The following is a 13,545-nucleotide window of genomic DNA, read 5'->3' as shown; positions in this document are numbered from 1 at the left end:
CATCTGGAACTTACAATTCTTCCTAAAGTCACTTTATATAAGTTGAACCTCATGTTCACAACTTAGATGAAACCTGAAGATGTGTAATTATTCACTCATGAATGTGACATGGTGATGTTCTGATCATGAGACCACATGGAATCAACTCAGTTATAAAATAATAACACAATAATAAACAGATTGTCGCTCACAGGTCAAACATCCAATCACAATAAGCGTCTCTGGCCAAATCTTTATTAACAAACTGAAAATAAACATTTCACCAGAACAGAATTTAACTGTTGTATTTTGAGGTTTATATAAAATATCAATTTACAAGTTTTAGCAAAGAAACTGAGGTGAGAAAACATTGATTGTTATTAATAAGGTGAGGATCTTTCTTCTTCTATGTTTTAATGAAGGTACAGAGATGAATCCACGTGTCTCAGTCTGATGATGTCTAACGTCTCTGATCCCACCTCAGGCTTTCTTCTTCTTTTTCCTCTTCTTCTGTGGTTCCTCCTCTTCCTCCCCTGTTTTCCTCTTCGGCTTCTCCTCCACCTGCTCCATTGTGTCCCACACCTCGTCCTCCTCGTCCTTCACCTCCTCACCCACCCCCTCCGTCCCCGCCTCCCCCGCTGCGTCCTCCAGGTCGCGGCTGGACAGCAGGAGGCAGTTGAGTCGGGACTTCAGGTAGACCTTGTGCAGCAGCTTGCGGTCCTCCAGGCCGTGGATGCGGAGGAAGCGGTCCAGGCCGCAGGACGCCACCACCGGCTGGGACGGGTGACACTGCAGCCAGCGCACGCCGCCCGCCAGGCCCTTCAGACAGCCGCGCACCAGACCCTTCCTCAGGTCCAGCAGGGCGATCTCTCCGTGGGTGTTCCCCACCACCACCGTGTTGCCGGCGGCGGGCAGGGACAGGGCGGTCAGCGGGTACTCGCCATAATCAGCCTCCAGGACGGGCCGGCGCTGAGGGGAGGACGGGTCGAAGACATGGATCTGACAGAGGACACAAAGCAAAGTGATGTTTGTACAGAGGACACGTCAGTGACTTCACAACCAGGAGGGGGCGCTCTCTTTCATAACCTTAGGATTAAAGCTGGTCGGTTTTATGGTTGATAACATCAGGTCTGTCCATGTCTCTGACTGTCTGTCTGTGTGTCTCTCTTTCTCTCTGTCTCACCTGATGGAAGCCTGTGCACGTCACCACTTTGTCGGTCTGTCTGTATGTGTGTCTGTGTCTCTCTCGCTGTCCTTCACTGTCTGTGTCTCTCTCTCGGTCTGTGTCTCTCTCTCTCACTGTCTGTCTCTGTCCCTCTCTCACTGTCTGTGTCTCTCTCTCTGTCTGTGTCTGTGTCTCTCTCTCTCACTGTCTCTCTCTCTCTCTCTGTGTCTGTGTGTGTCTGTGTGTCTTTGTCTCTCTCTCTCACTTTCTGTCTCTCTCTCACTGTCTGTGTGTGTGTCTGTGTGTCTTTGTCTCTCACTGTGTCTCTCTCTCACTGTCTCACCTGATGGAAGCCTGTGCACGTCACCACCTGGTCTGTCTGTATCTCTCATTGTCTCTGTCTCTCACTGTCTGTCTCTGTCCCTCTCTCACTGTATGTGTCTCTCTCTGTCTGTCTGTGTGTCTTTGTCTCTCTCTCTCACTCACTCACTGTGTCTCTCTCTCTCTCTCTCTCTCTGTCTCACCTGATGGAAGCCTGTGCACGTCACCACTTTGTCGGTCTCCGGGATGAACGCCATGTCTCGGACCCAGTGCGCCCTCCGCAGATCGAGCCAGTCGTCCCGCAGGTTCTTGGCGGTGAACGTGGGTTCCTCCGGCCGCTCCAGGTCCCAGATCTTCAGGCCGTTCTCCTTCCCGCCGGTCGCGACCCTGTTCGGATGAACCGGGCTCAGTCGCATCCTGCACACGTTCTTCCCAGCGTCCAGTTCTGCGACGGGCTCGGTGCTGTCCTCCCTCCAGACCCGCACCGGCCCGCGCTCCCCGCAGGTGAGCAGCCCGGAGCCGCCGAGCGCCGCCAGCCCGGTGAAGCAGCCGTCCTCCGGGTCCCCGCAGCGGCGGCTCTCGGTGAACTCGCCCTTCTCGGTGCTGAACGTCTTCACGGTTCCGTCCACGGCCCCGACCAGCAGCTCGCTCTCCGCCGGGTCCCCCCAGCACAGCGCCCGCAGCTCCTGGTCCCGGCTCAGGTGGCTCGTGTTGCAGAAGTTGAAGGCCTGTTTCCGGGACACGCTGACCCCCTTCAGGATCCCGGTCTCCGAGCCGAGCCACACGGAGCACAGCCGGCTCCGCTCCCCCATGTCCAAGCTGTGAGACCCGCAGAGACCCGCACTGAGACACAAGCTGGTCCCGGTTCTGAAAACACGCGTGCTTCCTCTGCGCGTGTGTCGCACATTTGTGACGTCACACCACGTTCCAAAACTTTATTGACATTCTGTTTCAGTTCAGAGAAATAAAACGGAACTGAAAACTTTTTCTGAGTCGAAGACGAAACCTGCAGGAAGATTAAAATGTTATGACAGTAAAGATGAATATTAAAACATTATTAAAATTATTATTATTATTATAGTAGTATTTAACAAATGTGCAGCTTACCATTACACGTTTTGTTAAATGCTTTGGTAAATATGTGTCTGCTGCCTTCCTGTGTCCATAGTGTGTCTTCTTTCTGTAAACTTCCTGATATTTATCTGTTTGTAATCTGGAATCAAACGAACCCAGGCGAGATGGAATCAAAACTGAGCTTCACGTGAATAGTAATCATCATAAAATGATTAAAAAAAATTACAGAGTTTATATTTTTTAAAGTGCACGACCGTTTTTTAATCAATTCTGAATATTTATTTTTTCAATCATCATGATGAAGTTTATCTGCACTTTAATATAGTTAAATTATAATCTGAAGCACTGTCTTCGTTTATCACAGTGCCTTCCTGTGGTCACATTGCGCATGTACACCTCTGTTTAGAGTAAATATTTATTTTGATAGTCATAGGAAGTACTACTTTGTTATTATTTCCGCCTTTATGTAAAAAATCGCTCTAACCTCAGTCGTCACGTAGTTTCAAACTGTGGCCACAGGAGGGCAGTGTGCACATGAGCCTCCGTACACGATGGCGTTAAATTACCTTTAAATCTAATTTCAACAATTAAATCACAGTATTTATTATTGTCCACCTATTGATCCTCAAAACGCAAATTATATTAAACTGATGATGTTCAAATCACAGAGTCAGTTTAAAACAACCTGGACAAATGATCTGTGTTTGTAAAATTAATTTATAATCCTTATTATTCACTTTTTTTCCACTTTCTAAAATTAGTGCTTTTATAACTATTTTCTTTAAATTAACTATAATAAAAGTAACCCTTAGATTAATTTGGGTCAAGGTGTTGATAATACAGTTTATTTTAAAACTGCAGTGACGCCATTAGGCAGCGCCCGCGTGTGCAGATGACGTAGTTCCGCCATCTTGGCTCTGAGGCTGTGGAGGGTAGCTACTAGCTCTTAGCTCAGCTCCTCGCTAGTATCTGGTTGATTTAGTCTGCGTGAGATTAAAGTGAACGTGGTTCCGGCTCTTCGGGTCTGAACCTGAACCTGAATCCGCGTCGGGGGGACTGATGGACGGGGAAGAGGAGGACTTCATGTCCGGGGCCCGCTCCGGTAAAACACACACAAACTGTCTTTGTTTCCCGGTAAAACCACGCAGCTCCGGTGACTTCCTGTTTTCTCATCGTCGCTGAGTCTAAAGTTATTTTTAACTTTGATCCACGCGACGCTCAGCTGGAGAATTAGCATCGCTTGTTGTTGTGAGCTAACGATGCTAATGTTTGGCTTTCGAACAGGAAATGTCCGGTTTCTGTGTTTTGAAATAATCAACACAACAACCACCTGGTGTCCAACTGCTCACTGCAGGACGTGTGTTCATTTCCCCTTCAGCAGCAGATGTGAAATGATCCATTCTTGCTCTGGTGTTTCACCACTGGTCTCAGATCAGATCGGGGCTGATTTGAATCTTGACGTCTGATCAACACATGGTTTTACTGTTCGAATCCCTCGTTGTGCACTTGGTCTTCATGTGAGATGAACGTGGAGCTGTAGAGATAAAACAACCTGATTTCTATCAGAGCAGTTCCAACTTCAGCTCCGATCTCAGATCAGATTCACTCCCACGTGTTTCTGCTGATCTGAGGTTCATGTTGTTCTGATGCGTGTTCGCTGCAGGATTTGTTTTTACTTTATTTCACTGAACTCAAGAAAATGTGAAACTTCAAATTCTGATGAACGTTTTGTTGTTTTCTGGATTTAAAAGCAAACGTTCAGATTGAATCTCCGACATGTGGATGTGACAGAGCTGAGATGAATTATGAAATCAATGTGTTCACCTGTTGAGCAGCTGAACCGTGAACTGCTCATTTAACAGTTTAGTTTCCAGATGATAAAAGATCCTTGAGGTGAATTTACACCTGAACGTTGGACTTGTGTTGCTTGTGTGTCTCCTGACCTGTTGTGTGTCTCCTGACCTGTTGTGTGTCCTTCAGATGACGGCGGCGGCACTCCGGTTCAGGACGAACACCCGGGGACAGACGGCGAGGACGTGAGGAGCGACAGACACGAGTCTGAGGTCAGAACGAGGCTCCGCCCACTGACCGTCTGTTGACGTCACAGAGGAAGTGAGTCTCTTCATGGTTCTTCTGTTTGTCTCCACAGGACGAGGACAGCCCCGAGGAGGACGGCCCCCAGGCCGCTGAGCCCAGCGGGGCCGCCAGCGGCTCCGACCACGAGGAGCGACCAGCGGCCGACAGCGACTCCGAGGTGGAGGCCCCCGGGAGCCACCATGACAAGAGTGACTCGGAGGTGGAGGCCCCCGGGAGCCACCACGACAAGAGTGACTCCGAGGTGGAGGCCCCCGGGAGCCACCACGACAAGAGTGACTCCGAGGTGGAGGCCCCCGGGAGCCACCATGACAAGAGTGACTCCGAGGTGGAGGCCCCCGGGAGCCACCACGACAAGAGTGACTCCGAGGTGGAGGCCCCCCGTCCGGCCGCCGGCGACTCCCCAGTGAAACGCAGGACGAGTGGATCAGACAATTCGTCACCGGTCAAACACAGAGCGTCGGATCATGAGGAGGGGGAGGGGTCGTCTCCTCCTCCCAAACGCAGAGGGAGTAGCTCGGACGGGGGGGACGGGGGGGACAGGCCCCAAGCGGCCGTGGACAGCGACTCAGAGAACGAGGACGTCAAACCTGCGGCGTCCAAACAGTCCAATGCCGACAGTGACTCTGACACAGAGACGCCCACAAAACGAAAGGCGGCACAGATAGACTCAGACGAGGAGGGGGGGGGGCAGGAAAGGAAACCGGAGGAAGTGGGAGGGGGGGGGAAGTGGAACGCTGTGATGCAGTCTGACAGTGAGGATGAGGAGGAGGGACAAAAGAGGAAGGCTGCAGCCGGAAGTGACGGAGAGAAGCAGGAGGAGCAGAGCGACGACGAGAAGCCAGGTACTGACCTCAGATCAGATCAGTCACATGATCTCAGTCGACCACACAAACACACCCACACTGGTCATGTGCTGTAAACAGGAAGTAGATTGTCTTCTGGTGGCTTAGTTATAATTCTAGGGACGAGTTAGAGTAAAGTAAAGCAACACTTTGTATTGGCCGCTGGTAGTCGAGTCATGTGACTGATGAGAACCAATCAGGAAGAGGACGTGTGTTCGTCCGGAGTGAAACACAAACCTCGAGTTTTCAATCTGAAACGAGAAGAGCAGCTTCGTGATGAAACCTGAGGGCTGAACCACTTCTCCTGAATTGAAAATGATTGTGTGTTTGTGTGTGTGGTGTGTGTTTGTGTGTGTGTGTGTGTGTGTGTGTGCGCAGTGAAGAGGAAGAAGGCCATCCTGTCAGACAGTGAGGAAGAGGAGAAAGTAGATAAACCAGGTGAGAGATGGTTTTATATCGTGACTCATTCAAACTGTTAAAATGTCATAAATCAGAAAAACGAAAAGTTAATAAACTGATGATCACATGACACCTGGTGGAACGTGTCCGTCCCCCCCCCCCCCCACACACACACACCCGTCACATGCTTCCTGTTCTCTCCTCTTCAGCAGCCAAGAGGAGTCGGGCGGTGTCGGACGACGAGGAGAACTCGGACAGCGACGCGGGGGGGGGGGCCTGATAAGAGCCTGGCAGCCAAACTGAGGGAGCTCGGCTCCGACAGCGGCAGCGAGGAGGAGAGCGCGAAGGCGGCGGGGGGGCACCAGGACGAGCAGGCGCTGTTCGGCAGCGACAGCGAATCAGGAGACGAGGAGGAGTGAGTTCAGGAGTTCTCATTGGTCGGTGGAAACGGCCCCAGAGCTGCTGGTTTGACCTTTGACCTCTGTTTGTTGCAGGAAGATGATCGCAGATATCTTCGGGGAGTCCGGGGAGGAAGAGGAGGAGGAGTTCACGGTGAGTTCAGCTCCGACAGGTTCCTCCTCAACAAACAGTTTCTCCTTCACTCCTCGTCTCGGTCCTTCGTCCTCACCTTCATCACATCAGCATCGATCACTCTTCACCTCAATGCAGGAGAACTGTGTGCACCTGGTTTCATGTGTGGTGTGTGTCTGCTGCAGGGTTTCAACCAGGAGGACCTGGAGGGGGAGAAGCAACAGGCCAAGGAGCAGCAGCAGCAGCAGGAGGAGCAGGAGGAGTCGGAGTCGGACGACGGAGTCGACCGCAGCGGTCAAGAGTAAGAACCTCACTGAACCAATCAGAAACTAGAACCAAGTGAACTCACGAGTCCACAGAGCCGACTTCAGACTCAACTCACGTTTTAATAAGACAAACTAAAGTATGAAAATCTGCTCTATTTTATAAATATGTGAATAATAATGTTTGATTCACATTTTCTAAACACTCAGTTGAGCAGGTTTGTGGTTTTTATAGTAAAATAACAATATTTGTCTATTTTGATTTTGAGTCCAAAAAGTTTTGCTGAAACTAATGTAATGTTTTCTTTTTAAAGTATTATAAAACTTCCTTTATCGATAAGATCATATTATTGTGTGTGTGTGTGTGTGTGTGTGTGTGTAGCACCAGCTTCATGTCAGACTTCGACATCATGCTCGCTCGGAGGAAAGCCCTGAACAGCAAGAGGAGGAGACACCGGGACGGAGGGACGTTCATCAGCGACGCCGACGACGTGGTCAGCGCCATGATCCACAAGATGACCGAGGCTGCAGAGGTGCGCCCTTCAAAATAAAAGCCTCAGCTGCTGCTGCTTCTGTGTGAGTCCTGACCGACGTGTGTTGTTCCAACAGGAGGATCGAACTCTGAACAGTCAGAAGAAACCAGCGCTGAAGAAACTCACACTGCTGCCGCAGGTCGTCATGCACCTGAAGAAGTAAGAGTCTGCTCCACCTCCTCACACCTGCTCCACCTCCTCACACCTCCTCACACCTCCTCACACCTCCTCACACCTGCTCCACCTCCTCACACCTCCTCAAACCTCCTCACACCTCCTCACACCTCCTCACACACCTCCTCACACCTGCTCCACCTGCTCCACCTCCTCACATCTGCTCACACCTGCTCCACCTCCTCACACCTCCTCACACCTGCTCCACCTCCTCACACCTCCTCAAACCTCCTCACACCTCCTCACACCTCCTCACACACCTCCTCACACCTGCTCCACCTGCTCCACCTCCTCACATCTGCTCCACCTCCTCACACCTCCTCACACCTCCTCAAACCTCCTCACACCTCCTCACACCTCCTCACACACCTCCTCACACCTGCTCCACCTGCTCCACCTCCTCACATCTGCTCCACCTCCTCACACCTGCTCCACCTCCTCACACCTCCTCACACACCTCCTCACACCTCCTCACACCTGCTCCACCTGCTCCACCTCCTCACACCTGCTACACCTGCTCCACCTCCTCACACCTCCTCACACACCTCCTCACACCTGCTCCACCTGCTCCACCTCCTCACACCTGCTCCACCTCCTCACACCTGCTACACCTCCTCACACCTCCTCAAACCTGCTACACCTCCTCACACCTCCTCACACCTTCTCACACACCTCCTCACACCTGCTCCACCTGCTCCACCTCCTCACACCTTCTCCACCTCCTCACAACTGCTCACACCTCCTCACACCTGCTCCACCTCCTCACACCTGCTCCACCTGCTCCACCTCCTCACACCTTCTCCACCTCCTCACAACTGCTCACACCTCCTCACACCTCCTCACACCTCCTCAAACCTGCTACACCTGCTCCACCTCTTCACACCTCCTCACACCTGCTCCACCTCCTCACACCTTCTCACACACCTCCTCACACCTGCTACACCTCCTCACACCTCCTCACACCTGCTACACCTCCTCACACCTCTTCACACCTGCTCCACCTCTTCACACCTGCTCCACCTCCTCACACCTGCTCCACCTCCTCACACCTCCTCACACCTCCTCACACCTGCTCACACCTGCTCCACCTCCTCACACCTCCTGACATCTGCTCCACCTCCTCACACCTGCTCCACCTGTTCACACCTCCTCACACCTGCTCCACCTCCTCACACCTTCTCACACACCTCCTGACACCTGCTACACCTCCTCACACCTGCTCCACCTCTTCACACCTCCTCACACCTGCTCCACCTCCTCACACCTTCTCACACACCTCTTCACACCTGCTACACCTCCTCACACCTCCTCAGACCTCCTCACAACTGCTCACACCTCCTCACACATGCTCCACCTGCTCACACCTCCTCACACCTGCTACACCTCCTCTCACCTCCTCACACCTGCTCCACCTCCTCACACCCCCTCACACCTCCTCACACCTGCTCCACCTGCTCCACCTCCTCACATCTGCTCCACCTCCTCACACCTGCTCCACCTCCTCACACCTGCTCCACCTCTTCAAACCTCCTCACACCTGCTCCACCTCCTCACACCTGCTCCACCTCCTCACACCTCCTCACACCTCCTCACACCTGCTACACCTCCTCACACCTCCTCATACCTGCTCCACCTCCTCACACCTGCTCCACCTCCTCACACCTGCTCCACCAATTCAAACCTCCTCACACCTGCTCCACCTCCTCATACCTGCTCCACCTCCTCACACCTGCTCCACCTCCTCACACCTTCTCCACCTCCTCACACCTGCTCCACCTCCTCACACCTGCTACACCTCCTCACACCTCCTCATACCTGCTCCACCTCCTCACACCTCCTCACACCTTCTCACACCTGCTCCACCTCCTCACACCTCTTCACACGTGGTTGGACCATGGAGACCATGACTCTGTTTGATCCAGCTCTGACTCGTTTTGTTTTAATAGTAATAACAGGTGTAATAATAAAGTAATAATATAGTAATAGTAAAGTTTTAGAACCATTACTCTTTTCTTTAGACGTTTACAACATTTATCTTCTTTCGTTAAGAGTGGAAGAAGTAAAGGTTTTCAAAAATCTTTTTTTATTATTAAGTTTGTTCAACTCATTTATATAAACTGTTTCAGATGTTTCCAGATTTCAGATCTTCTCACATGTGGCTTCTAGATGTTAATGATTCTTGTTGCTCTGGATCTGCTGACTCATGGTTGACCACCAGGAGTCGCTCATCCAGAGCCGATGTGTAAACAACAACACTGACCCCTCCACAGCAGAGTTCATACGTCATGTCCCGCCTCCTGCTGCTCTACAGGCTCCGCCCCTCGCCTGATGCTCCCTCATGTTGTTGGAGTCGGACCCGACAACCTGCTGCTGCTTCATGTCCAGATGGTTTGAAAGCAGCTGTTTGACGTTGAGCTGTGTTTCCCTCAGACAGGACTTGAAGGAGACGTTCATCGACAGCGGGGTGATGTCGGCCATCAAAGAGTGGATCAGTCCTCTTCCAGACAAGTCGCTGCCTGCGCTCAGGATCCGAGAGGAGCTGCTGAAGATCCTGCAGGAGGTGAGGTCGCTGCTCGTTCACCTCGGCTCTCAGGTCGAGTCTCAGTTCAGTTCTCACGGTGTCTCCTCCTGCAGCTGCCCAGCGTCAGTCAGGAGACTCTGAAGCACAGCGGCATCGGCCGCTCCGTCATGTTCCTGTACAAACACCCCAAAGAGTCTCGACCCAACAAAGACCTGGCGCTCAAACTCATCAGTAAGAAACCGACAGGAAGCTCCTCCTCACAGATTCCAGTGAGTGTCGTGTGCTCCTCAGTCTCTGATCTGTGTGTGGGTCTCGTTTCCAGATGAGTGGTCGCGGCCCATCTTCGGTCTGACGTCCAACTACAAGGGGATGACGAGAGAGGAGCGGCAGCAGAGAGACCTGGATCAGCAGATGCCTCAGAAACGACGACTGAGGTACCGTCCTCCCACAGCGCTACACAACTGTGACCTGTGTGTATTGTGCGAATTAAGCGATGAACATCTCTGGTTAGCATTTCTGCTCCGTGTGCACCGCGGTGGTTCTGCCGGCGTGGTGCCCCCCCCCCCCCCCGCTACTCGCTCATCAAGTTCAGTTTGAGCCTTTGGAGGCGGGACAGGGGCTGATCCCTCCTCCTCTGATTGGTCACTTGGGAGACTCACCTTCATTCTTCTGTAGCAGCTGTAAACTTCATGGATCATTGATACGACTGATTAAACTCCATTCATCACAAAACACAAACAAACAGAATGAAGAGTTCTCGTGTTGGATAAGAAACCTTGAAGCTTTCTGACGTAGATTGAAGGTCTAGATTAGAACAAGTCTATTTTCACTTCTGTATTTCCATCACACGTTTGGACTCAAACAGATTGAAACTGACTCTTTGTGACTCGCTGGATTCGAGGAGGATTCAGGTGCGACTGGTTCCTGCAGCTGTTGACGACATTCTGCACCAAACAAACAAATCTAGTTTCAGTTGTTCCGATGCCTCTTCCTCCTCCTCTTCCTCCTCCTCTTCCTCTTCATTTCACGGCTCTGCCTTGTGTCTCGGCTCTTCACCTCCTGTGTTCTTCCTCTCAGTCTTTCCTGTCATACTGTTTTTTTTCTTTCTTTCTGTCATTCATCTTCACCCCTCCATTTCATTTCTCCCCCCCCCCACCCCCCCCAGTCAGCCTCAGAAGGTGGAGAGGGCGGAGGAACCTGACGTCTTCTCTCCACCAACCAGGTTCAGTCATGTGATGCATGGTTGTGCTGACTGACAGTTTGACAACAGGAAGGAGAGTGACGGCACTAATGAGATGTTCAGGTTGTTGTGATGGAGCTGAACACGTTGTGTTGTGATGGAGCTGAACACGTTGTGTTGTGATGGAGCTGAACACGTTGTGTTGCTCAGCTGAGTCGACCCGATTGGTCCTGACCCATCAGAACCGGGCCCGGTCCAGTTTGCTCTCTGCTCCGTGAGACGCACGTTGGGATTCAAACGGTTTCAGGAAACCAGTCTGAGTCTGTGTTCTGATTCGCTGGCTGCTGTGATGGAAACTAACCACAGCATGAAGCCGCCTGTTGATTGGTTGATTGACTGCAACATGTCAGATTGTGTTTCCATGGTTACCTGATATCAACCTCAGTGTCTCTCTCTCCCCCCCCCCCCTGTAGCTCCGGGGGCCAGACGCCTCGCAGAGACCTGGAGAAGCAGCTCACTGGAGAGGAGAAGTAAGATTCTGTTCATGTTGATGATCTGATTTGAGTTATGACTTCATGCTCTGTTAGGGGGCGTGTCCTGTGGGACCCGCCCCCTAGATTTTGATTTGATTTTGTCTTTGTTTCAAGAAACTTAACTTATTGTGGACTGTCCCTTTAAAATCTCACAGGAAGTCACGGTTATATTATTATTTTAACAACTGGATATCCCCCCCCCCCCCCCCCCCCCCCCCACAGAGCTCTGCGACCCGGTGACCCCGGGTTCTGCGCCCGGGCTCGAGTCCCGATGCCGTCCAACAAGGACTACGTGGTTCGACCCAAGTGGAACGTAGAGGGCGACTCCAGCAGGGTGAGTACATGGGGGGGGGGGGGGCGAAGGTATTCAAAAATATTTTTTACAGATTGTTAAAATAATCTTTTAATAATAATAATAGCAGTTGAAACTGAAATTATTCACAGGATAAATATAATAATTCTTAGATGAAGTGTGGACACGGGTTCGATAAAGATGATCTGAGAATATGATTTGGTTTGAAGAACTGATCATTAAATACATTTATTTAAGAAAAGGGTTATTAAATACACTGTTAATGATCTACTGGTAATTAACCAGAGGAGCCACTGGGCGGCTGTCCACACGAAGCTGAAACAAGGTTCCATCTTCTCCAGCTGTGAACACGTCTGCTCTAAACAGGAAGAGAATTTATTTTCCTCTCAGTGAAAGTTCTCGTGTGAGAAGATGAAACTGAAACGTTCTAATTATAACTCGGCTTTAAAAGACACCGTGAAGAATCTGTCAATCTACTGATCGATCACTTCAGTTCAAATTAAAACAACAGTTTCACTGACTCAGCACTTCCTGCACATATTTCACAATAAAAGTCCAGCAGCAGCTTCAGAGGCGGTTTTACCTTCATTCATTCGCTCTTATTGTGAAACAGGAAATGAGATTCACGGACGATGTCGATCGTTAGAAGAACTGAAACTTTAACGAAAGTAACATCAGTGAAACTGAAATGTGTGTGAAGACCTACCTGAAGTCAGATTGACTGTTTCACACACATCTCATCTGCTTCCTGTCTGTGCTCCTTCCAGCAGGGGCCCATGAAGAAGGGCGTGTCCCGGGTCGATAAGCAGATGCGTAGAATCGCTGAAGTCCGACGCCTGACGAAGCCGGGCCACGCCGTGAAGATCAGCGTCCAGGGAAACCACATGCCGCTCTGATTTTAACCTCCCTAGGATTTATACACTTGTTTTTCTTTTTAGTGTTTTGTTCCTGACCCCCCCCCCCCCCCCTTCCTCCTCAGGTCCGGCCCTGCCTTGCTCAAGGGCTGAGGTCAAAGTGTGAATGTCTGGTGATGTCACAGATATTTGAGAGATTTTGACCTCGCAGGTTTTTCAGGAACCAAACGATCCACCTCTGCCTTTTTGTTTCTGAATGTGAAGGTGTTTTTATGTTTTGTCCCCTCTCTGCTGCCGTAGCAGCTGTACAGCTGTGATCAGGACTCACACAATGAATGTTGTGTATCTGATGATGATTTTGTTAATAAAGTCACAAACTCTCTTCACTCGGCTGTTCTCACTTCGGTCTCTCAGGCTTTGTTGCTTCGTGATGTTTTCAGACCAAACACATTAAAGAGCCTCGTTATATAAACATCTATATTCTAACATCAGTATTTTAATACGAGTCTCTTTTCCCTGCTGGTGTCCTCGTCCTCTTTCCACCACTCACAACCTGAGCTCCTCTAACGTAGGTTAATGTCTCTTTATTATTAATATAATTATTAGATCAACAAATCACTTTATTTTGTTCATTTATTCTTTATTAAGCACGAGAACACGTAGATTAAGAAGCGTTTTCAAACCAGGATCAGTCAACGGGTCCGAACAGGAGCGAAGTCATTTCTCTGACGAGGAGACGTGTTCCACTGCACCAGCGGGTCGCACC

The 13,545-nt window shown here is 50.6% G+C and overlaps 2 protein-coding genes across 2 annotated transcripts; one reads left to right on the top strand and one right to left on the bottom strand.

Annotated features, from left to right (window-relative positions):
* Positions 1-218: 218 nt before the first annotated feature.
* wdr74 (WD repeat domain 74) lies at positions 219-2,373 on the bottom strand. The gene is made up of 2 exons (XM_053423349.1): positions 1,669-2,373; positions 219-978 (listed from the first exon to the last, which is right to left on the bottom strand). Exons 1-2 carry the CDS (start codon positions 2,275-2,277, stop codon positions 460-462), a joined length of 1,128 nt encoding a protein of 375 aa, XP_053279324.1. The 5' UTR covers positions 2,278-2,373; the 3' UTR covers positions 219-459.
* A 1,058-nt stretch (positions 2,374-3,431) lies between these two features.
* On the top strand, positions 3,432-13,165 carry LOC128440819 (protein IWS1 homolog). Its single transcript, XM_053423662.1, is given in 17 exon segments — positions 3,432-3,641; positions 4,520-4,602; positions 4,689-4,835; positions 4,992-5,478; positions 5,857-5,916; positions 6,090-6,147; positions 6,149-6,292; positions 6,372-6,429; positions 6,594-6,709; positions 7,054-7,204; positions 7,281-7,363; positions 9,809-9,938; positions 10,013-10,130; positions 10,222-10,333; positions 11,553-11,609; positions 11,835-11,946; positions 12,696-13,165. Coding segments are annotated over 17 exon segments (2,085 nt in total). The 5' UTR covers positions 3,432-3,598; the 3' UTR covers positions 12,822-13,165.
* The last annotated feature ends 380 nt before the right edge of the window (positions 13,166-13,545 follow it).

The sequence above is a fragment of the Pleuronectes platessa genome, chromosome 5 (genome assembly GCF_947347685.1).
Source record: "Pleuronectes platessa chromosome 5, fPlePla1.1, whole genome shotgun sequence".
Classification (NCBI taxonomy): Eukaryota; Metazoa; Chordata; class Actinopteri; order Pleuronectiformes; family Pleuronectidae; genus Pleuronectes; species Pleuronectes platessa.
This window is presented reverse-complemented; position numbering and strand designations above follow the sequence as displayed.

What these genes read in the sequence shown, in the direction of transcription:
- wdr74 (XM_053423349.1), bottom strand. Translation starts at nt 2,277, where the DNA reads ATGGGGGAGCGGAGCCGGCTGTGCTCCGTGTGGCTCGGCTCGGAGACC. An exon ending in CGTGCACAGGCTTCCATCAG is followed by an intron (nt 979 to 1,668) that starts GTGAGACAGAGA and finishes GTCCTCTGTCAG; the next exon opens with ATCCATGTCTTCGACCCGTC.